The 26,793-nt window shown below is 38.4% G+C and overlaps 2 protein-coding genes across 2 annotated transcripts; both read right to left on the reverse strand.

Annotated features, from left to right (window-relative positions):
- Positions 1-856: 856 nt before the first annotated feature.
- On the reverse strand, positions 857-5,855 carry LOC127527366 (olfactory receptor 1-like). The gene is made up of 2 exons (XM_051925937.1): positions 5,738-5,855; positions 857-1,819 (listed from the first exon to the last, which is right to left on the reverse strand). Exon 2 carries the CDS (start codon positions 1,790-1,792, stop codon positions 857-859), a length of 936 nt encoding a protein of 311 aa, XP_051781897.1. The 5' UTR covers positions 1,793-1,819; positions 5,738-5,855.
- Positions 5,856-14,274: 8,419 nt separating this feature from the next.
- Positions 14,275-26,016, reverse strand: LOC127527362 (olfactory receptor 1-like). Its single transcript, XM_051925926.1, has 2 exons — positions 25,782-26,016; positions 14,275-15,545 (listed from the first exon to the last, which is right to left on the reverse strand). The coding sequence occupies exon 2, from the start codon at positions 15,516-15,518 to the stop codon at positions 14,568-14,570; it is 951 nt and encodes a 316-aa protein (XP_051781886.1). The 5' UTR covers positions 15,519-15,545; positions 25,782-26,016; the 3' UTR covers positions 14,275-14,567.
- Positions 26,017-26,793: the final 777 nt, after the last annotated feature.

A 26,793-nucleotide genomic window follows, 5' to 3' on the forward strand; every position in this document is an offset into this window, starting at 1 on the left:
GCAGGGAGTAGAGTTGGCGAAGGTGGATGAGTTTAAATACTTGGGATCAACAGTACAGAGTAATGGGGATTGTGGAAGAGAAGTGAAAAAGAGAGTGCAGGCAGGGCGAAGTGGGTGGAGAAGAGTGTCAGGAGTAATTTGTTACAGACGGTATCAGCAAGAGTCTACAGGACGGTAGTGAGACCAGCTATGTTATATGGATTGGAGACGGTGGCACTGACCAGAAAGCAAGAGACGAAGCTGGAGGTGGCAGAGTTAAAGATGCGAAGATTTCCACTGGGTGTGACGAGGATGGACAGGATTAGAAATGAGGACATTAGAGAGTCAGCCCAAGTTGGAAGGTTGGGAGACAAAGTCAGAGAGTAGAGATTGCATTGGTTTGGACATGTGCAGAGGAGAGATGCTGGGTATATTGGGAGAAGGATGTTAAGGATAGAGCTGCCAAACAAGAGGAGAAGAGGAAGGCCTAAGAGGAGATTTATGGATGTGGTGAGAGAGGACATGCAGGTGATGGGTGTAACAGAACAAGATGCAGAGGACAGAAATATATGGAAAAAGATGATCCACTGTGGCAACCCCTAACGGGAGCAGCTGAAAGAAGAAGAAGTGTACCCAGTAATTAAAATAAATGAAATCAAGGAGAGAGAGCACAGAATAAGCACTCGGTGACATTTTAATCTTGACCCATATTTGTATTGACTGTCATTTCACTGAATATATCATTCTTAATTATAATACTAATTCATTCTTTATCTATGCAGCCGAAAGAAGAAGACAATGCAGTATTGTAATTCAAACAATGAAATTAAAACAATGAAGGACATATACAGTAGAGCATTAACGACCTGAACATCTTTTATCCATTTGATAGCACATCTCTAAACATTTTGTAAATGCTGTTTTTTATTTCATTGTTTCTAAAGCTATAGATGATAGGATTCATCATTGATGGGATGATGTGGGCGATTATTACTAACATGTTGGTAGATTCAGTCGACAGCTTTACCCCTACCCCAGGTAAGACATAGGAGATCAGCAGTGGAAAGTAAAACAGACACACGACCATCAAATGAGTTACACACGTGCTGTAAACTTTTCGCTTTCCATCGTTGGAACTGATTTTAAGAGCAGTTTGTGCAATCTTAACATAGGAAAATATGATTAAAGCCAGGGGGCCTACACTCCCCAAAGTAACCATAGTAGACAAAGTGATTAAATATTTGGGATCATCATTACATGAAACACGGACCATTGTAACATAATCACAGAAACAGTAAGGCAAGACATTGCTACGGCAGAATGAAAGCTCCGCAACGAGAAATAAATATGGTAGAAGGACTATGGTACTTATAAAACTTAACAATAAGACAGTAATCCCAGCAGCTTGATTTGTAACGATTGAAGGGTATCTCAGTGGATAAACAATGGCAACATAGCGGTCACATGCCATCAGGGCAAACAGAAAAGTCACAGAAACTTCTAGATAGCCCATGAGAAACATCTGAAGTACACAGAGTCCAAACAAAGTAGCAGGGAAATCTAACATCACAGCCACAAGTTTTGGAATCAGGGTTGTGCTGTTCATCAAGTCAATGACTGCCAGGGTGCTAATGTACAAATACATTGGGGTCTGGAGGTTACGATTCATTTTAATCACCAGAATTACTGACAGATTACCAAAGATAGTCACGATGTAGATGAATATAAAAATGTACACCATCTTTTTGTCTTGCTGAGTGTCGATCGCACAGTGCAGAACAAACTCGGTCACAGTGACTGTGTTGTTGGTCATCGCAGCAGAAGAGGTGATTTGTTTCACCTGCAAAACACAACAACACAAAATAACTATAATAAAGTTCTTATTTGTCTGAAAATGCATTCTTCAATCTTCTTGAGTTGAACTGAAGTTTGTAAAGGACTTTGCTTAATCAAGAGCAGGTTAACACTTTATAATAAGGTTCATTAATAAGTTATTTAACAAACAATATTAGTTCATGTGCATTTAAATAGGTATAAATTGCCTTAATTTGTAATTTAAATGTTAATAGTTTATTAACGTTTAATAATAAGTCACTAATAAACAGAATATTATGCATGTTTATGTCTTTACAAATCTTTTATTCATTAGTTGCAGATCTTTTTGCAGTTCCCACTCTAAAGGTGAAGCTATTCATCCATTACAAAAGTTTTATTAATGAATTTAATGAGAGTTACTTTAAAGCTTTCGTAACATTTTAGCTTAGGTACTGCAAAAATGCATCTTATGCTTATGTATTCTTCAGTAACAAGACCTTAACAAAGGCTTTTTGGGTCTTCATAGCATTTAAAGCATCAACAAATAGTTTCTGCATCTCTGCAATGTGACCAACTAACAAAACATCACTTTAGAGTGGTTTGAGGTGGCTTAGCTGAGACCCATTTCTCTTGATATTTCATATTTAGTATTAGACCTGTGAATCAGTCATATTAACAAGTAGTTTTAGCACATGTCATTATGAGGCACAGCACAGAGATAAATGATCCATCTACTGATGTTTTATGAGTGTTATGAGGACCAAACGAAGCCTGTGTTAAGTTCTTGTTACATAAGAGCACATAAGCCATAAATGCATTTTGCAGTACCTAAATTAAAGTGTTACCAAAGTTTTGCACTGTTTGTTTTAATATTGTAAAAATATGGAATTTTAATACAAAAACAAATAACTTATTAAGAATTATAACAATTTTTCAGAAAAGACACGCTCATAATATTCTGTAGGAATGTCCATTTTAGTAAACCTTGGGAAGGCCTTTAATGTTCCTGCATGTAGAGATGTTAACAATTAAAAAAAATGGAGAACACTATTGTTGGTAGGGTTCATCAATTCATTATCTAAACTCAGACTGATAAAGCAGATCCAGCAGAATTCTTTTAACTAAATGGAGAATCACAAACTCGAAAAACACCCGCAGAAATTAACATCTTGACACACCATATAAAGATAGTGTTATTTATCCACAAATAATAAAATATTACAATGCAAAGACGGCAATAAAACAAACTGTAAACAAATCACTGAATCTTTAATTGTGGGTGTTCTAATCTGAATGTGAAAGAAAGAGAAAGGTGTAGCAACAACGATGAAGGATGAACATGCGTTATATTCATCTTATTTTATTCAAAAGAAACCTGCAAAGTTTTTTTAACAACGTTATAGTTCAGGTCAGAACATAAAATAGATACTAAAACAATATCTTTCCTTAAAACTTGCTGGCTACCCAATGTTGTAAATTAAACACAAGATCAAAACAAATTACCAGTTGGGGCATCTCAAGAAAAAGGATATACAGACTCTGAACCAGGTCTTCAAAATTGTCAAAAGTATTGATAAAATAGATCTAGTAAAACTCTTTCAACTAAACGGGGAATCACATACTCAAGGACACCAGCAGAAATTAAGGGGACTGAAGACAGAAAGCACTTCTTTACACAAAGAGTTGTGAGGATGTGAAACAAACTACTGAGACATGGAGTTGAAGCAGAAACCTTGAAAAATTGTGCGCAATCCTGGTCACCACACCACAAGAAAGACATAGCAGCACTTAAAGCTGTGCAGAGGAGGGCAACCAAGTGCATCTCAGGACTTGAGGATGTGTCCTACTCTGACACATATTGAGTGTTAAACCTGTTAAGTCTCAAGCAGAGGAGACTGCATGGAGACCAAATCCAGGTCTTCAGAATTATCAAATGCATTGATAAAGTAGATCGAGCTGAATTCTTTCTCTTGTGAACAGTGAATCATGTACTCAAGGACGCCAGTGGAAATTAAGGGGAGGTACATTGAGGACTGAAGCCAGGAAGCACTTCCTCGTGCAAGTTGTGGAATTCTGAAATGGAGGCAAGAAGGATCTGGATGAGACATTGGGACAGCTCAGCTATTAGCTAAAGAAACGGACTTGATGGGCTGAATGGTCTCCTCTTGTTTGTCAAATTTGTAATGTTCTCATGTTCTAAGTGCAAGGAGCCTCCGAGGAATTTCAAACTTTTGTGAACAAGATAATGTATGTTTATATTTTACATAACAAAAGGGTATTAGTGACAAGTTGTTCAATGATGAAGTTGTGTGATGGTTTTGAATTTCTTTATGTAGAAAATATTGCAAGTGTGCCTTTTATGCATTTCAGGGAGTAGAGCCGTCCAGTTTCAGTTTTATAGGGAAACCTAAATTTAACATTTTGTCCTACTAATAGACCCCCAAAAGTGTAGGCACTAAGTTATAGTTAAGCTCTAGACAGATCTTGTTAAATTTGCATCCACTCCTCTACCATCAGACAGACCTTGAGCGTTAAGTGTCTATTTGTTGCTCTATTATGTTTTTTCCAAAAATCTTGCAGGTGGCTAACTGTATTTATGTCACCCAAAATTATAAGTGACGTGTTAAATATAAAGTTGCTACAGAGGCCAAATGGAAAGACTTTATAGAAAAATTGTTGTCATTTCTCTTCATGGTAGGACCGAAATTTATGCAAATATCCTAAACTGAAATTCTGCAGTGTGCACTTTAATCACGCCTGAATTGTTTGATTTGTAATTTTAAATTGTGATGCAAAGGGGGAAATCGAGAAAAAATGTCTCTTTGTCCCGATAATTAATGGACATATATTGTTGTTTACCATTTATGTTTCAAAGTACATTGTTTTTCCTGTGTGTTTAAGAAATATCTGTCTTTATAGGTACTAATTCAAAATACACAAAATAAACCAAATTGAATTGAGTTGTATTTCCTTAGTTATTTTTTAACACGTTTGTACCCAGTAATTATAATAAATGAAATCAAGGAGAGAGAGAAAGCAGAATAAGCACTCAGTGACATTTCAATCTTGACTCATATTTGTATTGACTGTCATTTCACTGAATATATCATTCTTATTTATAATACTAATTCATTCTTTATCTATGCACTAACAAAGCAAACTATGTAAAATAAAAAACACACACTGATTCACTGACATGGCAATACGTGTCAGGAGTAATTTGTGACAGACGGGTATCAGCAAGAGTGAGAGGGAAGGTCTACAGGATGGTAGTGAGACCAGCTATGTTATATGGGTTGGAGACGGTGACACTGACCAGAAAGCAGGAGACAGAGCTGGAGGTGGCAGAGTTAAAGATGCTAAGATTTACATTGGGTGTGACGAGGATGGACAGGATTAGAAATGAGGACATTAGAGGGTCAGCTCAAGTTGGACGCTTTGGAGACAAAGTCAGAGAGGCGAGATTGCATTGGTTTGGAATTGTGCAGAGGAGAGATGCTGAGTATATTGGGAGAAGGGTGCTAAGGATAGAGCTGCCAGGTAAGAGGAAGAGAGGAAGGCCTAAGAGGAAGTTTAGGGATGTGGTAAGAGAATACATGCAAGTGATGGTTGTAACAGAACAAGATGCAGAGGACAGAAAGATATGGAAAAAGATGATCCACTGTGGCAACCCCGAACGGGAGCAGCTGAAAGAAGAAGAAGTGTACCCAGTAATTAAAATAAATGAAATCAAGGAGAGAGAGCGCAGAATAAGCTCTTGGTGACATTTTAATCTTGACCCATATTTGTGTTGACTGTCATTTCACTGAATATATCATTCTTAATTATAATACTAATTCATTCTTTATCTATGCACTAACAAAGCAAACTTATGTGAAATAAAAAACATGCACTAATTCACTGACGTGACAATAATATAAGCATAGTAAATGAGTTACATTACCTCCTTATTGTGGTCTTTGATGGCAGTACTTATTAGCTGTTCAGATGTTTCTAAAGTGTCAGATCACTCAAGCTAAACTGTACTGAAACACTGATTAATCCACATTCTATTGCTTCCACTCATTTCACTTAAAGTGAATTAAAAACATCAATAAATACTTTAAAATTTAGATTTGTTCCCCTACGTAACAGTCTTCATTGCTCTTGTGTTTTAAAGGTTAGCAATTTTGTCCTTTATATCTCAGCTGGCTCCTTTGTAGTCCCAGTTTGAAATTTGTGTCTGGGGTTTAATTATAATACAAACACATACACAGGGGGATTCAGCTTGTTTTCATTAAGTAATGAGTATATTCATGTAAATGTCTAAAAAAACTGAATTGCCCTCTGTCCTTAAGCAATGTTTTAATTGCTTCATTATCGTTACCACAATAATAAAAAATAATAACAGTCAACCTTTATCATTGGTGGCACCGTGGTAGAGCTGCTGCCTCTAAGGAGACCAGGCTTCATGGCCTGAGTCCTCCCTACTTGTAGTTTGAATGTTCTCGCTGTGTCTGAATTGATTTCCTCCGGGTGCTACAGTTTCCTCCCACAGTCCAAAGACATGCAAGTTAGGTGGATTGGCGGTACTAAACTGGCGCTAGTGTGTGCTGGGGCTGTGTGTGTGTGTGTGTATGTGTGTGTGCCCTGCAATGGACCGGTACCCTGTTAAGGCCTTGTGTCCTGTGCCATCTGGGATAGGCTGTAGCAGACCCCTGTGACCTTGATCAGAACTAAGTGGGTTAGAAAATGACTGACCTTCATCATGCATGATCAGTATATTTTTAGCTGCTTTTGAAGGTTTGTTATGCTAAACAGCATTTAAAGTCAGAATAATTCTACCCTTTTACAGTATTTCATTGTTTTACTAGAGATAAGGGAAAATATTATGTAAATCATTATGATTTATCATCAATATGATACATCATCAATACTCTGAATGAAGGCTCTGGACTTTTTTTCACCCTTTCATTTTTTCATGCAAACTGAAAATATAAAAGCATCGTGTTTTACTGATACTTGAATAATAATAATAAGAATTACTTTCACACAGATAGCATATCATTAATGTTAGCACTGTTAGAGAGATACCAGTTGAAAATGCTTTGTCAATTTTCAGGTCGAGTACAGGCATCCATCATCGTATGTCCTATCTAGTAACATCCGATCATTCTAAGGTCTGTCCGTAGTGAGTATTGTAACCACAAGGGGGTGCAACTGAGCCCCAAACCACAGACTCAATACAGCCCAAACATAATTCCGGTTCAAATAAAAGGTTTTTATTCACCTCCACCACTTTCTTTACAAGAACAACAGCCACAGTACATAAACACAAATTGTCTCATTCCACCTCCAAGAGAGTGTTGCCCGCTGCCTCCCAACTCTGACGCAGATAAATGAGGCAAATGGCTTTCTTTTAACACTGACCTGGGAATCGCTTTGAGTGTTATGCCCAAGACAACCAGACCACTCTGGGTTGTACGGAAACTAGGGCAGTCCTTCCCCAGCAGCACCCTCTGATGGTACCTGAAAACCACAGACAGGGCTGTGTTTCTGGACTTCAACTCCCTTGCCACCTTGTGGGTGTCCTAATTGGATTTAGCCCTGAGGAACAGTGCCACCTGTAGTGTGGGGGAATGAACCTCTCCCAGTATGCCTGTTCATCCTTTATGGCTTCCTGTTCAGGAAAGACTCCTTCCTCTATCCCAGCCAGGATGTCTGTCCTTCCTTTACGGCACCTACAGTATCTGTCTTATATCTGCCCCAAGGTCCGTTCAAAATACTTCTGACCAATGTAGCGGGCATATCCATTTTCCTACACCATGTGCATCCTAAACAAAAGACTTGTCACAACCCGAGGCATGCCGAAGGAAGGGATGACACACCAACATAAGTTGCTGTTTAGTGGTCCTTGAAAGGGCTGTTTATTGTCTTTTTAAGAAAGGACCCTGATCAACTCCTGCTGTTGGCCTCAGGAGATGCCTCTCTTCCTCTTAGTTTTAAGGGAGAATCACGAGTCCTCACAACACATTGACTGCCCTGGCAGAGTCTGAGTTGCTACTGCAGGGACTCATCTGCTGGTTCTCTCACAGGCAGAGTCACTAAACAAAGTTAAACTTTATCACACAATATGAAAGTGGCAAAGCAGTGAATGCTGTTTTGGGTGGTTCAGCTCTACAATAACAACAATCTTGAAAAATAAAGAGGTTTGCTTAAATATGTGTAATATTATTATACTTTTATTGTGTATAGTATCATGATTTTATAATACACTGATGATGCCTCACCTGCTGTACTATGTGCAGTTTTGATCTCCAGGCTATAAAAAGAACATAACAGTGATGGAAAAAGTCCAGAGAACAGCACCTAAGCTTATTCCAGGGCTACAGCAGATATGTTATGAGCAAAATAAAAAGAGCTGAGCCTTTTCAGAATAAGCAAAAGAAGATTAAGAAGGGACATGATTGAAGTGTGCAAAATTATGAAGGGAATTGGTCGAGTGGATCGAGACGGTGACTTTAAAATGAGTTCATAACGAACACGGAGACACAGTTGGAAATTTGTTAAGGGGAAATGTTGCACAAATATTAGGAACGTTTTCTTTACACAGAGAACCACAGACACATGGAATAAGTGATCAAGTAGTGTGGTGGACAGTAGAACTTTAGCGACCTTCAAAACTCAACTTTTTTAGAAGAAATTAAGTGAATAGGACAGGCAAGCTTTGTTGGGCTGAATGGCCTGTTCTCATCTAGATTGTTCTAATGTATATTATACTGTACAGTATATATGCCCCTATTAACTTGCATTCCCAGTGCTAGAACATAACCCAGACATAAATCGACTAATACCTGTACTTGAATACATTTTTATTTTAGGCTTGTGTTTATGAGACAAAAGTACACTACACAGTGCAAAACAGTACCTTTAGCCATGCAGCTTGACTTTCTGCAAGGACATGCTCTAAACAATTATTTCCTAGCAGGAGAGTACTATTTATACTATTTGAAAGTGGCTTTACATCAATACATTAAGAGGTTTTTGAGTTGCACTCATTTTTGTGCAAACCTGTATTTTCAGGTCATAAATGGACTATGTAATGTAATGCAGCACCTTTATCCCAGTAACTCTTCTTTCAGGAATTCCTTTTTGTATTTAATTGTGAAAAGCATAACAACACATTTCCTTTTCTAAGCTAACCTAAGCTAAGTAGAATTATACTCACATATTTCACAGTATACTGTATCAGCAGCACGTGGCCTGTCAGCTGAGCATAAAACAATTAGCATCAGTAGTCCACATAGATTCTTGCAGTTGTTTGCCAGCAGCTTCTACACACAAAACAGTGCTGCTTTAAGCTGAGCACCTTTGGTTTATTGCACGTACATCTTCCCACCTGACATTGTGCCTTTATTTTCTCAACAGCGGCTGCCTTGGCCATCTCTTTTGTTGCTGTTCACAGTGGGGTGGCAGCTCCTGTCTCATTTTGGCCAAAGTGTAAATGAGGCTTCTCTTTCTGGCCATTATATTATTTGCCATGGAAAGTGATGTGAAAATATTGATATTTTTCACCTTCTACTTAACACTAGAATTACCAGAGCCTATGAAAAAACTCGTAGATCCGTCCCACCGTAAATCACTTCTTTAATCCATTCGCAGCTCTCCGCCAGCGTCTTTTGTCTTCTAAATGTGCAGATAAAGACAAGCTGCCAGCAGCCGGCTATTCCATCCCCCCACCGACTTAGAACGTGCACGAACTTCTCCCAGCTCATGCCCTGATTGATTATCTGGAAGTGAAGTGGAGTTTTAGAGTGGAAATAATAAATCGTTATTTGGAACACACGCATTCATGTGTGTTCCGTTTCTACAGTAATCTGTGTAAACACATTTTTAAAACAGAAACGTTTTTGTCTTATTGTAGTAGTAACTGACAAAATGTAAGCATAAACTATATAATGTATGAAGCCTGAAGTCCAAATATCAAAGAAACACTTTCACAAAAGGTACAAATATAACAGAACAAATGCGGTTTTATTCAAAAATATAACTGCAGAAAAAAAAGCTGCCTTAGCACGCGATATTGACACGCATTTACAACGACTGCCTCCGTGGCGCAATAGTATCAGTTGCTGACTGGGAATCAAAAGGTCACGAGTTCGATCCCGCACGACTCCGTTTTGAGAAGTGAACTGCTCTTATTCTTACTATTTTAGAATAAAAACATACATTTGATTTCAGTCTGTAACAGCCGGTGTAATGTATGATACTTCTAAAGGTTAGCTTTGCTTTTTTTTTATTATTCAGTTTTATTTTTATCTCAGCCACGTTCACAAGCCCAAACACCGACAACATCGACACGCTATAACAGAGGTAAACTCAGATTGTGACGACCCTTCTACATTGGAGCAAGAATGCACATCGCACTTTTGTCATTGCTGTACTTTGTATATGTATATGGGAAGCTCTGCATTCTACTTGTGACTTTATGCTGTAAGAAGTAAGTAAATAAATAAAAGTAAATAGGTAAATAACATTCGAAAGCCATGCTCCGATGTAGAGTGCAAGCGACTCTACACGCTAGTGTTTAGATCTGGACAGTGTATGTGCCCCAAAAATAAGTCTAACTGCATTCTCGTACCATTGCTTGACTTGTGTTGTTTTAGGTAAATTTGAAAATAGGATTGTTGAACTTTGTTTGGCTAAATGGCCATTTTTTCTTAAATCTGATGCAAAAACATCCACAATGTTTTTGGTCCAAAAGTCTTTGACTGACAGCACGGTGTGTGCAGTTGCCTTCTTATGGTGATGAAGAAGAAGAACTGACATTACATGCATATAGCGCTTTCCTCATTATTCAAAACGCTTTACATACTCTTAACCACAACCACCTGGACAATGCGACTGCAGCCATTCTTGTGCCAGTACACTCACCTCTCATTAGCTATTAGGTGGTGAAGTGGTGAGAGAAATAATTAGCCAGCTAGGGACAAGGCATGAGTAGGAGGCCAAAATGGACAAGGCCGTGGCGGGCAATCTAGCCTTGGACATCATGATTCACTGTAGTCTTTATGAAGGATGCCAAAGGATCTTTTATGCCCACACAGAGTTAGGAGCTCGGTTTTAGGATTCAGGAGGGCACCACTTTTATGGCACTGGGCCATTTAGACCACAAGTTAAAATCCTCGGCTGGCCTCTCCAGCACCTTGTCATGGTGGACCACCTGCTCTGTAGTGCATGTGGTATAGCTGGTAAAATGCAGCATTGAGTGTGCCATTTTTTTTTCCTGATGCTTTCCCATAGATGCCTCAGCGATTCAATGTACAGTTGCTGATTAACAGTCTGTCTGTATCAAAAAAAAACAAAACTTGATTATCATTGTCTCTTAAAAAACTGCCATGGTGGTTTGGAATTAGATAGATAGATAGATAGATAGATAGATAGATAGATAGATAGATAGATAGATAGATAGATAGATAGATAGATAGATGAATACTTTATTAATCCCAAGGGGAAATTCACATACTCCAGCAGCAGCATACTGATAAAGAAAATATTAAATTGAACAATGCAGGTATACAGACAGACAATAACTTTGAATAATGTTAACGTTTACCGCCCCGGGTGGAATTGAATTGAGTCACATAGTGTGATGAATGAACGATCTCCTCAGTCTGTCAGTGGAGCAGGACGGTGACAGCAGTCTGTTGCTGAAGCTGCTCCTCTGTCTGGAGATGATCCTGTTCAGTGGATGCAGTGGATTCTCCATGATTGACAGGAGTCTGTTCAGTGCCTGTCGCTCTGCCATGGATGTCAAACTGTCCAGCTCCGTGCCTACAATAGAGCCTGCCTTCCTCACCAGTTTGTCCAGGCGTGAGGCGTCCCTCTTTTTTATGCTGCCTCCCCAGCACACCACCGTGTAGAAGAGGGCGCTCGCTACAACCGTCTAGTAGAACATCTGCAGCATCTTATTGCAGATGTTGAAGGATGCCAGCCTTCTAAGGAAGTATAGTCGGCTCTGTCCTTTCTTGCACAGAGCATCAGTATTGGTAGTCCAGTCCAATTTATCATCCAGCTGCACTCCCAGGTATTTATAGGTCTGCACCTTCTGCACACAGTCTCCTCTGATGATCACAGGGTCCATGAGGGGTGTTGGCCTCCTAAAATCCACCACCAAGTCACTTGCACTTGCATGATTGTAGAATAAATGGCAGAAATATACACCTGATCATCTTAGCAAGAGGGCTCTCGGGGGACTAATTAACCGTATAAGCACACGATAATTAGTGATATGTTTGATAACTACACCCTACTCCTGTGCTATTGACCAATTCTGTGAATTTGTGAGTACCTCCTCATATGCTATCTTGTACAACAGGTGCAGTCTGCCAAACACCATGCAAAGTTCCTGGTTGTATCTGCGTAGTTAGCCGACTTGCTAACTTCTTGAAAGATGTCTTGTGTTAGTCATGATGCGATGGTCCGGGTTTTCTCCACACTCCTTGAGGCACTTCCAGGAGACTCTTGGATGCAGAACTATTGATAACGTACCCAAGGAAGAGCTGCCACAAAGTGACAACATGCACAGTCATGAGGTGGTGTAAGTGTACAGGTGCTTTTATTTTAAAACCAAACAAACAAGGGTGTACTGTAAATTCAAGCAATAAATAATCCCCTAAAACGAGACTGAAACACACAGCAGGAAACAGTTCTATAAAAACTCGCAAGCCCTGGTGCATCCTTCTTAAAGCTGATGTCCAACAGACACAGCCAATGTTTAAAATCCAAGCTTGGGCCTCTGCTGCTGTCACAGGCTCCCGGTTTGGTGCTGCACCGATCCTTGCTCCTCTGTCTCCCATTGCCACTCCTTGGTCTTATGTGGGTGCACTTGTGAGCAACGGGTCACCTGAAAATGCTCAGCCAGAGTGACCCTCTTCAACTTTGACCCTATGCTCCTCCTCGGGGCTGTCTACACTGCTGCCTGCCTCCACTCTATTACATTGGCTTGTCTTTGCTCCTTCCATGTTCTTTTCTTTTGCTTTCCGTTTAATCATCGATCCTTCTTTCTTTCTTTTCTCCTTTTCTCTTTCACTCACGCATAGGCGCAGCGCAGCATCGTAATTACAGTCCACAAGAAGTCAATTAGTCATTTGGAACTAATCAGTCCTAATCATCCCATCAAAAATCTCAGAGCTGCACACAAATGCAGACACATGGAGTCTGAGCTGTAAAATTTATTTAGTTTGTGACCTCTGCTGCAGGGGGCCCTTCAGAAATCCCCTCTTAAACAGTTTTGCAATGGAAAAGAAACACTCTTTCAGTACTTCTTTGTGGGAGCCGCGGCCATCCTAAGGTCTCTCACTCTCCTGTCTCTCTTCCCCCAAACTCCCTCTGCTCCGGCCGCAGCTACCGGCCCGCTGGATCTGTTTGATGAAGAAGACTTTGTCTTCTTTTGAGCAGGAGACATCACGTTTGACAGCTGTTCCTTGAGAAACAGGATCACCTCTGTAAGAGCCTTATGTTTGTAACTGGCAGAACAGCAATAAAGTTTCTACTCCTTGGAAAGACTGCGGAACTCTCCTGTGTCACTTTGTGACCCAAGCTTGACAATTTATTTAAAAATGTGTCTTGTCACGGTCCTCTTCCATCACACTTGTCTGTGTAGAACATCAAGCAAACCAATGTGCCCCCTTTTTTTAATCATTAATTCCAGTTTGTTCCGGTGTTGTGTTTGGTTTGTGCTGTCGCTGACTCAACCACTCAATTATAGTATCAATGATTCAGCAAACTTTAAAGAAAAAAAATAATCTTTTAGTGTATTTTTATTGGCCCCGCTGGATTGTGACACCAACAAGAAAAACTCTTTTTCATATAAATATAATGTTAGGTTACAGGCTCACCCTGTCGATTCTTCCCAATTTTTATTGTCATCTGCTATACCCTAACACAGGGTCACGGGGGTCTGCTGGAGCCAATCCCCACAGGGCGCAAGGCAAGAACAAACCCTGGGCAGGGCGCCAGCTCACCGCAGGGCACACACACAGACACACACACACACACCAAGCACACACTAGGGACAATTTAGAAAGCCAATGCACCTAATCTGCATGTCTTTGGACTGTGGGAGGAAACCCACACAGGCACGGGGAGAACATGCAAACTCCACACAGGGAGGACCCCGGAAACAAACCCAGGTCTCCTTACTGCGAGGCAGTAGCGCTACTACTGTGCCACCATGCCGCCCATTTTTATTGTTAACTAATCAAATCATAAAGTAAAAAAACCCAAACAAAAAGTCCAGTGATTTGAAAAACAAAATGTTTAAAGTTTTTTTTAATTGTAATATCTGCATTGTGAAGAAGAAATTTAGTTTTTTACATAAGCTCAAAAACTATTACGACAAACAGCACAGAAGAATTACAAAACAGACGAAAAATTGTGACTAAAAATTGTGCTAACAAGAGAGCAATCTCAGTTAGGCGCTATAAAGGCAAATTACAAGAAGTAAATAGGACCCCCAGTCACGGTTCTTCACACACTTCTGCTGAATAATTTGTTGTCTGAAAGTCCTCAATGTTAGTGTGTCAGAGAGAGGATGTGTAGCATTGTTCATAAAGGCCAGCGGTTTTGTCTTCAATCCATCCTCCACTACTACATTTAGCAGGTCTGGTGTGCACCAAATTAACTGTACTTGCCTTCTTACTCAATTGTTGATTTGGTCAGCAATAGAATTTTTTATTTTAAACATTGAAAAAGATGCTGTGAGTTCTTAAATATTATTGATTTGGCCCAATTTAAGGGTATTTAAGTAGTTGAACTTGTTTAATGGTCAAAAAAATGTTGAAAATACTACTTTTTATTTCAGTGTTCCTGAAACTATAAATAATAGGATTCATCATGGAGGGGATGGCATGGGCTATAATAACCAAAACATTAGATGTTTCAGTTGATAGTTTAACCCCAGTCTCGGGCAAAACGTAGAATATCAGCAAAGGAAAGTAAAACATCCCGATTACAATCAGATGAGTTACACAGGTGGTAAAAATCTTTTGCTTCCCAGCAACAGAAGAGATTTTCAGAGCAGCTTGAGCAATCTTTATGTAGGACAAAACAATTATAACTAAAGGGCCTATACCACACAAAGCAACCATAGCAAATGAAATGGTTACATATTTCGAATCTTTATCACAGGACACATCCATCATGTTAAAAAAACTACAAAAACAGGACGGTAAGACGTTGTCCTGACAAAAAGAAAGATCAGAAACGAGGAACACGTATGGTAGAATTAAGGCTGTACTAAGAATATGCAATAGAAAGACAGCAGTCCATACAGTTTTGGTTGTAATTACTGAAGGGTATCTCAAAGGATAAAGAATAGCTATATAGCGATCACAGGCCATTATGGCGAAAAGAAAAGTAATAGCCACTTTAATGTAACTTATGAGAGACATCTGGAGTACACAGAGTCCATATAAAATAGCAGAATAATGTAAAAGGACAGCCACCAATTTAGGAAGCACAGTTGTGCTGTTTATCAAGTCCATGACAGCCAGTGTGCCGATGTACAAATACATGGGTGTTCGCAGGTGATGGTTCATTGTAATGACAAGAATTACTAAGACGTTTCCGATGAAAGTCACTAAGTAGATGAGTGAAAAAATGTAGACGGCGTTGTTACTTTGTGGATCCTCAATCATGCAGTTTAGAACAAACTCGGTCACAGTGATTGTGCTGTTTCTCATTGAAGAAGAACTTGCAGATCAATTCACCTAAAAATAAAGGGAAAAATGTGATTTTAGTTTTTAAAAAATATGTTGCATTTATTAATTTATGGGTACAAAATCCTTAAAGCTATAATATATAAACTGAACCAAATAATAATTCATTTGTTTTCTGGACTCTTTTCTTCCAGTTTAGAGTTACAAGAGCATCACGATCCTAAACCATTTCTAAACAAGATGCCAGTCCAATGCAGGATCATTTTTTCTGTGTTTAAAATATCGTATATATTCATGTATAAGTCGGGTCTTGAAACCCAAAAAATCAACCATAAAATCATACCCCAACTTATAGGCTCGTTCAAAAATGCGACACTTAATTTTTTTTTTTCACATCTTCTTGCCTCCTCCAATCTCTCACCAGTTTTTCAGACACATCGAATTTTGTTGTAGCAGCGCAGTTACCAATTTCTTTCGCCACTTCAATGACTTTTAATTTAAAACCAGCTTCATATTTTCTTCTGATCGAACACTCCATCATAGATAAGGGATGCTCTTACGATTAAAGGTGTATGAGGTAATGAGATACAAAAAACACAAAACAGTGCAAACGTCACTTCAGAATAGTTTGGGTATTACCGTGTGGTAACGTAGGCAGAATACATAGAAAAAGAGGACCAATAGCGTGAGTTTTCCGCATTCGACTTATACAACTAACATTATAAAATACTGGAAATTATATGATAAGATCAATTCCCGACTTATCAGCACACTTATCAGCAGGAGAATTTATCCATGAGTATATACTGTAATAATATTAATAATAATAATAGCTATAATAGCATACATATTATATGGAGAATATATTTACCAATTGTACTGGTATATTTTAGTAGAAATGAGAATACACACAAACACAGATGTAGAGAAAGGAAAGAGGACAAGTTTATGATTTATTAATCTCTTTTCCCTTACCATTTCATTTGGTAATTTTGTTTTCAATGTTTTCATTTCCTTCATAATTTATTGTGTGCCAGATAGATTTTGTGATGCTAGTCACAGAAATAACTTTAAAATTTTCCCTTCATGCAAGGTTTTTGAGAAACAGCTAATTGTGTAACATAAATTATGAAATTTTCAAATCGGTGTGTTTTGTATACTCATGCGTGCTCAGGCTTTGCTGCCTGGCAGTAGCTCGTGATCTTCTTAGGTCAAAATCATTATATTTTACAGCCATAGCTGGTACAATTTATACTAGAGACTCACTCAGCTAAAATACTGCAAGAGAATCTGTCTGATCGTGTGTGCCCGGGCAAACTCAGGTATGCCCAAGCGCCCCTTCAAGATTATGGCTTGTTTCCATGGCAATGCAACCCTATATATACCAAGCAGCAGCAGTGAGTAGAAGCTGCAGTCTTTCTAACTGATGTCAACGTCAATGAGTATTACATTAGAAATAAAACTGTTGAGTTCAAAGGCTGTGAATTTAATTTTACATAATTTCTGAAATGTCACGTCAATGTCACAATAGCCATGACACGTTTTGCTACATTTGTGGCAAGTTTATTTTGAAAGTACATATGGAGAATGACAGCATTCATAAAGAAAGCATATGAGTTATACTTCGGGTACAAAATTCGTGACTAGGACAAAGTATGGATTCCTCATACTGTATATGCTGTGCATCTTGCACTACCAGTCTGCAACCTTGGCTGAAGGGTTTGCATTCATCCATGCCATTTTCCATCTCAATGATATGGAGGGAGCAGAAGGATCATATATCTGATTGTCATTTCTGCATGACGAATGTCTCAAGATTTTCTTCCAAGGACAGGATGTTTATTGAGTACCTGAACCATGCCTCTGCAATGAGAGCAGTGCTACATGACAAAAATCTTCCTGTTCCAAAACTGCCAGAGGTGTGGCCGCTTGAGGATGAGGACAAGGAGGCAGAGATGGACGAGCCAATGCAGAAGGAAGCTGCTGCAGATGCTGACGATCCAGATTTCAAACCATTTCTTGTCTGAGATTTGGATTTATCGAAGAATAAAGAATGAATAAAGAATGAAGAGTCCTAGGATCAGTGTTGCAAGGATGGAACGTGCTGTTGCCAGTTACAAAAATTTCAGTATTTCACTGAAATCATGAAGATTTGACAAAATTCTTCAGTCAAGTTGACAGTCTGACATTTTGCAGTGACATGGATGGATTGCTTTCTGCTCTCGGATGTGAAGATGATCCAATAGAATGGCAACTGTTTATTGACTAATCATTGTTGAGTTTGAAAGCCATTTTACTGAACAATAGTAATATCTACCCTTCCAAACCTGTTGGACATTTCATTCATACAAAGGAAACAAATGAGAACATGCAGCTGCTGCTGAAAAACACTCAGTACTCAAGGTACAACTGGAATATATGTGGTGATCTGAAGGTGGTTGCAATTTTACTTGGTCTGCAGCTTGGATATGCCAAGTACTGTTGTGTTCTTTGTGAGTGGGACACCCGAGCAAGATATTCACATTATGTGATAAAGGACTGGCCACCTTACAGAAAATTGGTTCCAGGGCAAAAGAATGTTGCACATGTCCCACTGGTTGATCTGAAGAACATATTTCTTCCACCTTTGCACAACAAACGTGGGCTAATGAAAAACTTTGTTAAGGCAATTAAAAAGCAAAGTGAAGTCTTTGCATACTTGCAACAGATGTTTCCACGTATTAGTGATTCCAAGATAAAAGTAGGTGTTTTCATTGGCCCACAGATCCGAGAGTTGTTGAAGGATAGTCACTTTGATGGCCTTCTGTAGGGTGCCAAATGTGTCGCATGGAACTACTTCAAGAATGTCATTTCTTACTTTCTGGGCAACTATGAGGCACCAAACTATGTCAAACAGGTTGAAAGTCTGCTCCAGGCATACACGTCTATGAACTGCAACATGTCACTGAATATACATTTTCTTCATTCCCATTTGGACTTCTTACCAGCCAACCTCAGTGCCAAACATGGTTTCACCGAGACATTGCCAACATGAAGAAACGCTACCTGGGAAAATGGAGTCTGTCTTTGCTGGAAGACTATTGTTGGACACTGATACGTGAAGCATCAGACAGTGACTACAAATGAAAATGTATGGCAAAACATTTCTAGTTTTCTCTCGTGTTGCTTACATTGTAATATCATAGCATAGGTCTATGCCACTGGAGACATTACAATGTTAAATGTGTAACTGCTGTTTTCTTGAACACCCTACAGAAATTACAAGTATGCATTTATGTTAAGTGTGTAAAAATCTAGTGGTTTCACTAAAAATTGTAGGGGAAGCAAAATTTTCCATAAAATTTGTTGGCCAGTAACTAATAAATTATTAGTTTACCTCAATAATTAGAAGACCTATCAATGAAGATGTGAAGTTACTGACAAAGGTGAAATGTAACATTTCTCACGGTATCTATGTAATATCAGAAATATTTATTACAAGAGAGGAATATTATAATTCTGATCATCATTGAATTGTTTAAGCTGTAATATTCATTGCCTTAATCATGACCTTAAGAGAAAAAAGTACTCTGACATCTTAAATACTTAAAAGATGAGATTGTGTTTTTACGGGAGACCCACTTTTAACACTAGAATTCCTGAAGCCTACGAAAAAACACATAATCCCGGCCCAACTTAAATTCCTTCACACCTCTCCATCAGTTTCTTTTGTTTTGTAAATGTGTCGATCAGCACAAGCAGCAAGCAGCCTGCTGTCCCATGCCCCACCTTGATGGAGCTCAGCTCGGGCAAAAAGTTCTCCCAGCTCAAGCCAAGGCTCTTTATATGCGTTTGAGGTGCCTGGAGTTGTATAGGGTAAATGATACAGTATATTGTTATTTGGAATACATGCATTTCATATGTGTTCCATATCTACAAAGATCTGGGAAATTTTATTTCCTTATTTTATTTTTGAGTCATGCCATCACTATTGTGAACATGGAAACAAGGTGAATAAGATCTTAGCTTACGAAATGCATAAACAGGAAGTTGCATTATAATTGCAGATTCATAATGTAACACTGGAAAAAAAAACTAGGAAGGGAATTTTATAACTCCTTATACAGTATTCCTTTGAGTATAAAGTAGTCTACTTTATACTCAAAGGAATACTGTATAAGGAGTTATACTCAAGGCACAAGTTAAATATGTTTTTGATAAAATAAGGATATCACAGCTTGGTGACCTCAATGCAGAACAGCTTCATAAGCCTCTGAGACTTTCAGAAATGCAAGATGTAAAAACTGCACTACAGAGTAAAAAATGCTGCAGCCTTAGATGGCTATCCAGTGGGATTTAATAGGAATTAATTAACTTACCCCGTTATTATTAACAGAATTTATAGAAGTTAGATAATGATTCGGCCTGAAATATTAGAGCAAACATCAATTACTGTCTTTCCTAAGAAAAATACAGATTTGCTACAATGCACATCATCCAGACCAATTTCATTCCTAAATAGTGATATTAACTCTTTTAGGGCTAATTTTTTTTTTGTTTCTTTTCTCCCAGGGCTGAATATTTTTCCAAAAACTAACATTTTTAAAAAAAGAACACAAAGCAATTGTTTAACATATCAAATCAACAAAAAATATTTACTTTTGACAAATGTTACTGTCTTGCATGTTGTATGAGCCTGCATACTCTATGATTTCACATACATATCACATACATTTTACACAGCAAAGTCTGATCTCGCTCAAAGCAGCCAATTTCAGTCTTTGCCACATTGCACTCCTTACAATATGTGTTGCTTTGGTGCCTATTTTTCAATTGTCTGTTGCTGCACTTTCTCACATATATTGTTAGTGTGTACTGTAGAGAGACAAGTCACCCATTTGCCATCGTGCCATGCCACTGCCACCAAGTTTTCTGCCTGCATGAAAACCGTATTGTCACCTCTTTTCATCTTCTGAAACTTTATGAACTTTATGTATGGCATTAAAGCCTGGCTCACTCCATGGGATTTGCTTCTGTTTATTACAGAAGTGAATAAAACTTTGCAGCAGCACGTACCTAAGCCACCAGGGGACAAAGCACGTTTGGACCAATGCTCCCTGAAGTTATATCACCAGTTCTGTCCCATCTCTATTTGTAATGCCACAGCGCGCTTCATCTCGTCTTTTGTTGTGGGTTTCCACTTTGAAAAACGAGAATGCGATGCAAACGCAGCCCGCGATTCAAAAAAAATCTCTGCCTACCTGTTTGTCTCGTCTGACAGTAGCTGAAAAGCAGCATCAGGAGAGAGCAGCCTGAAGTTCAGCAGCTGGTGATCTGTCGTGTCCAACAGCAAGCCATGCTGTCTTTTAAACTCCGGTAGCCAGATCGGCTCTCAACGGATCAATGTCTGTGTATTTATCCCATGCGAACCTTGCCGTAGATGCATCGGCTGAGCGAAGGCACTCAACTGGCAGCAGATCCGCTGGCGCAGCATCGGCTGGTGTCTGATCAGCTGATGTCTGCTTCTCACTCTCTTGCTCGATCTCCTGATCACTGCCAATAAAATCCGATTCTGAAAAATCAAGAGTCCAACTCCGCGATAATGCGCAAAACATTGTCTGCCGAGTGTTTTCTTTTCTGCACTTGCTTCGCTGCCTTTTCACATGTCGGTGCCATCTTGCCTTTGTTTACATTTCGAGACTCACGCACACGCAGTGTTTAGTTGCCGAGTCAACGAGTCTAGCATTCCTCCAAGCACAGAGGGAATGCCTGTGACGTGACAGTGAGATTTGTCGCCATTAACAGCTGATTGTCGCCCCCTATCCCTGGATGTCGACTTTTGTCGACATTAGCCTTCAACCCCTCCTGTCGACAAAAGTCGACATCCGCCCTAAAAGAGTTAAGACACTAGAGAACATCTTAACTAGGAGAACCGAGAAAGTACTTCCCTCAATAATAACTCAGAAGACCAAACTGGATTTATTAAAGACAAATGTTTAGTTTTCGCTCTTCAGCATTTGCTGAACCAAATCTAAACTTCGAAAGGCCTTCTTATCCTTGGATGCTGAAAAAGCCTTTGACATAGTAGAATGAAGTTGTCTATTTACTGTGCAAATTTGGGTTAAGCCCCAATATATCAGCATGGGTTCACTGTATACTGGTGTAGAAGTCTTAGGCTGTATTCATAATATAAACTTGGACTACTTTGGTTTAGAGTGAGGAACCAAGACAATTATCCATTATCATCAACGAGTTCTTCAATTGCCTTCAAAACATGAACTATCCATCTTCAGAAGCAATATGAAATAAAGAGGATAATTAGAGAAGAGTTTGAACAGAAAATATCTCTTTATGCTAATGATAAGGTAATGTATATCTCCTACCCACAATCATCTCTTCTATTAGTTATGAACCTGCTAGAAGAAGTTTATTAGATCTCTAGGTTCAAAATTAATTTGATTAACAGCCTACGAAAAAAGTCATAATGCCAGGCCACCTTAAATTCATATCTACAAAAGAATTTATATAAATGTAGGATGACAGGAAATGCAAGACAAGAAATATTGAACACACAACTAAAACAGAAACATTTTTCTTGTTATAGTAATAATGACGTAGAATGTATAATGTGTGAAGACTGAAATCCAAATATCAAATAAACACTTTCACAAAAGGTATAACAAAACAAGTGCGCTTCTATTCAAGAATACAACCAAAGAAAAAAAAATTCCAGGCAATGTATAAAAATCGAAGCCTAAATGTTAATTGCATGGTTGGTATAGATGTAAGAACAGCTGCTTCTAAATCAATAGGTTAAGAGTTCAATCCTGGGCCTTATCTGCATTTACCGTTACGAGTAGTGAGCTGCTGTTATTATTACTATTATACTGTATAATAAAATCATACATTTGCTTTGAGTCTGTAACACCCGGTGTAAGGTTTTGCTACTTGTAAAAGATATTACTGAAGGGATATAAGCAGACACACAGATGCTGGTAAATCATGTTTTCTGGGAATCTTGTTGTTACTTGATTTTTTTTTTTATTCAGTTTTATTCTTGAATAAAAGCACACTTGTTTAGTTATACCTTTACAAAAGTGTTTATTTTATATTCCAGTAACCACTTGAATGATATCAAATCTGTCTCTGCCTCTTTCAAGCACGAAATGAAAACACAATTATTTGAAAACACAATGTCATTTGGACATAGTGGTTTTTTTTCGTTGTTGCCCAATCTCCACGTTATAGTGCAATGTACTGGGACAGACAGACAGATTTCTTCTTTTTGGACTCATACACCATCAGCATGGCACTGGCAAATCTAAATACTAGTGTGGAGAATTGCATGCATACTGAAGTAACTTAAGCTGCAGGTGGGAGTTCCCATCCCACTTTATGGTGCCAAGCAGAGCTGTGTTTCAGTGCAACAGTTTAATAGACAACGAAAGTGACATGAAGAAGTTGTCTTTTGTTGTGGTTCTGCCTTCGTCCAGAAACGACTTTATGACCACAGTCTTGGAAAGTCTTTCTTCTGTGGGACGACTGGGATCTTTTCCTAAATAAGAAGTAGCATTGCACACATACATGCAAATCTGTCATTTTTCAAATGTTCTGCATGGGTGTCTTTGTCATCAAAGCTCAAATGCTGTGTGATAGTCTGATACCAGTCACTATATGTTTGATTGCTGGTACAACAAATAGTTCCGAGCAGGCATCAACCACAGCACCAACTGTGGTTGTCGCTGCTTTTGTGATAAGAATGGAGATAAACAGCTTCCACACAGAGAGGAAGAGGCAAGTTCATTGTACCATGTAAATGTGACTGAGAGAATAAAATTGAATAAAAAAACATTAACTTTTACAAGTAGCAAAAATTTGTAACGGGTGTTACAGACTCAATTCAAATGTATGCTTTTATTATATAATAATAATAATAATAATAATAATAATAATAATAATAATAGCAGCTCACTTCTCAAAATGGAAAATGTGGGAAAGACCTGGGATTGAACCTGCAAGTTCTTGATTTAGAAGCAACCTTTCTTACCTCTCACCTATCCAAGCGATTGATAAATAGACTTTGGTTTTTACATATTGACAGCAACATGTAAATTGAATAATTTCTTTTTCTTTGGTTATATTCTTGAATAAAGGTGCACTTGTATTGTTATACCTTTTGTGAAAGTATTTATTTGAAATTTGAACTTCACTCTTCACACATTATACATTTCACAACAACATTTTATTAATAACTAGCTGTCCCCCATGGCTCCACCTGTGTAGTAGTAAAACAGGACAATGAGGAGGGCCATACCTAGCTCCCCACTCCTGACATCACGCTTCCCCCTCACCTCAGCCCGCAGCCTCTGTTTCGGGTTAGCATGAATATATCATCTTCTGCAAGCAAACTATGATTCTTAGCACGATGAGAGAAGTTGCAAAATCAAATGAAATGTTCAAGCAAATTATCTAAATCCATTAAGTTGTTTTCTTGTTTGCTAGCTAAGTGGAGGTAAGGTACGCCCCCCGCTACGTCGTATTTGTGCAAATAAATCAGTACCGCAAGTGATCTATGATACTTAGCACAATAAAAGAACTCGCAAAATCAACAGGAATGTTCAAGCAAATTATAGAAAAAAACACAATCTAAATCTGGTAAGTAGTTTTCTTGTGAAAAGTGGACAGACATACAGACAAACTGACATTGGATTTTATATAGAGAGAGATTACTATAACACGAAAAAAGTTTCTGAGCTCCATATGCGCAAAGCACAGAATTATTCAACTAAAAGTTATGTATCGAGCTCATCTCTCTCGCTTAAAACTGTCCAAAATGTTTCCAGGGCAATATCCAACCTGCGAACGCTGCAACCAAGCTCCTGCCTCACTGGGTCACATGTTCTGGGTCTGCACCAAATTAACATCATTTTGGACAAAAAATTTTTAAGTGCCTTTCAGACAGCCTTGGGGTCACAATCCCTCCTAACCCATTAACAGCTGTGTTTGGTGTTCTTCCAGACGGACTTGAAGTGGAGAAGGACAAGCAAACGGTGATTGCATTCACTACACTTTTGGCACGCAGACTCATTCTGTTAAATTGGAAGAATCCTAACTCTCCTCTGATAAGTCAGTGGGAAACCAATGTTTTATATTATTTGAAATTGGAAAAAATCAAATTCTCAGTTAGAGGATCTGTACAAATTTTTTTCAAAACCTGGCAGGATCTGATCAATATTATTTTAGAATAAGAGAAATAACCATTACCGCATTTAACTCCCTTCTCTATCTCTTATTTACATATATATTTATTTCTCCCTTTCCTTTGCTTAATGTTGTCTTATTAAAAAGCCCTAAGCAATTCTCCTTTAGCTAAGCTCTCCTTCACAGGGGTGGGGTTTGATTTGTTTTTAATTTGTTTGGTTATAAATTGATCTGTTTGTATGGAATGATTACAATAAAAATTAATAAAATATAATAAAAAAAAAACTATGTGTTCAGCATTTCTTACCTTGCATTTCCTGTCATCTAACATTTACCCAGATCGTTGTAGACACAGAACACACAAGAAATGTGTGTGTTCCAAATAACAATATATTATTTACCCTATACAACTCCAGACACCTCACTCCCAGATAAACAGACTTGAGCTGGGAGAACTTCTGCTGCTTTGTAATAAATTCAAATTCAATGCATTGTATTACTACATGAATTACAAAATACTTTCCAATAGATACACTGCAAATGTTAACACTGAGGTCTCTGTTGATTAGTTAGACTTCATCCCATCTTAGATGGGTAGCACAGGTAGTTTTTTTTATAATTTGTCTAAAGCCAACTTTAACTTTATTATCCCATAAAGGGTTCATTTGGTTTGTGGATCAACAATGATCTTACATAGACATGGTTTTAATTATATAATACAGTATAAAAAATAGACATACCTGAACACTTTTATGTATACATATGTTAAACATACAAATATACATATGCAAATACTTATACTATATAAAAAAACTTTTCACCCATCTATATAGTGATTTATTTGAATCTGTTGAATAATATAAATCAAATGATCTTGTATTTTATTTTGTTAATTTCATTTGCACTAGTGCTTGTGAAGTTGCCTGCATTGGTGTGCTTTGTGAAGAGCACTATATTAAAAAATGAACACTTGATTGAAAAATATTGGAAGATTTTATTTCTTTGCACACTGCACATCTATCTCTACATTCAAGCTTCCAGTGTAAATAAAACAAAACGTTATTAAAAATCTTGACTAAAATACATTAAAAAAGAAAGCTTGCTTACCTTAGCTACTGTTGTGATCTTCACTGTGAGGTGTGTCATCAAGGAATGTATTTTAAAATTGTCAAAGAGAGTAAATAAAAATGTTCATAACAGGCTCATTTTAGAAATACTAGACAACTGAGGTTTAGTTTTTGACTGTGGGGGTTCTGTTTTCATGTTTCAATCAGTCATGTTTTCTTTTCTTGGGAAGTTTAACATGTGCTCTGAATTCTTTGTGTTACGGCTAAGATGAATAACAGCCTTGAACCCCAACTATGTCAAAGAGATCCTGCTTTTTAAAAAGTGTTTGTGGTCTCATGCTGATGGTGGCTGGAGATTAGTGATGAATTACAAACCCAGGAGCATTAGTCTTTTTTTTTAACTCATTTCTTTTGAGGACTCATTATCATTACTGATGATAACAACAAATTTCTTGACAAAATATAAATAAACATTCATCGGCCCACTTTCCTGCAGCCACTTTTTCTATTTGAGAGTCATAGTCAAATCCAGTCCTGTTAGTGTACCTTGCAAGGGTGACCTACACATATTCAAACTTTGTTCCCTGGTGACAGTAAGACAAAAGTACTGATATCTGGGCCACCTTATCAGTTAATTCAAATCATGTGGATAGAATCATTGTTTTTTTCATTAATTTTCAAGAATCCCTTTTATTCATCAGTACTTAAAGTGCAGGAATATAACACAGCTTTGGAGCTGCTTAAAACAGAACACAACATCACATCCATCCATCCATTATATCCTAACTGCTGGAGCCAATCCCAGCCAACACAGGGTGCAAGGCATGAAACAAACCCCAGGCAGGGTGCCAGCCCACCGCAGGGCACACACACACACACACACACACACACACGCACCAAGCACACACTAGGGACAATTTAGGATCGCCAATGCACCTAACCAGCTTGTCTTTGGACTGTGGAAGGAAACCCACGCAGACATGGGGAGAACATGCAAACTCCACGCAGGGAGGACCCGAGAAGCGAACCCGGGTTACCTAACTGCAAGGCAG

Source organism: Erpetoichthys calabaricus, chromosome 4 (assembly GCF_900747795.2).
Source record: "Erpetoichthys calabaricus chromosome 4, fErpCal1.3, whole genome shotgun sequence".
NCBI lineage: Eukaryota > Metazoa > Chordata > Cladistia > Polypteriformes > Polypteridae > Erpetoichthys > Erpetoichthys calabaricus.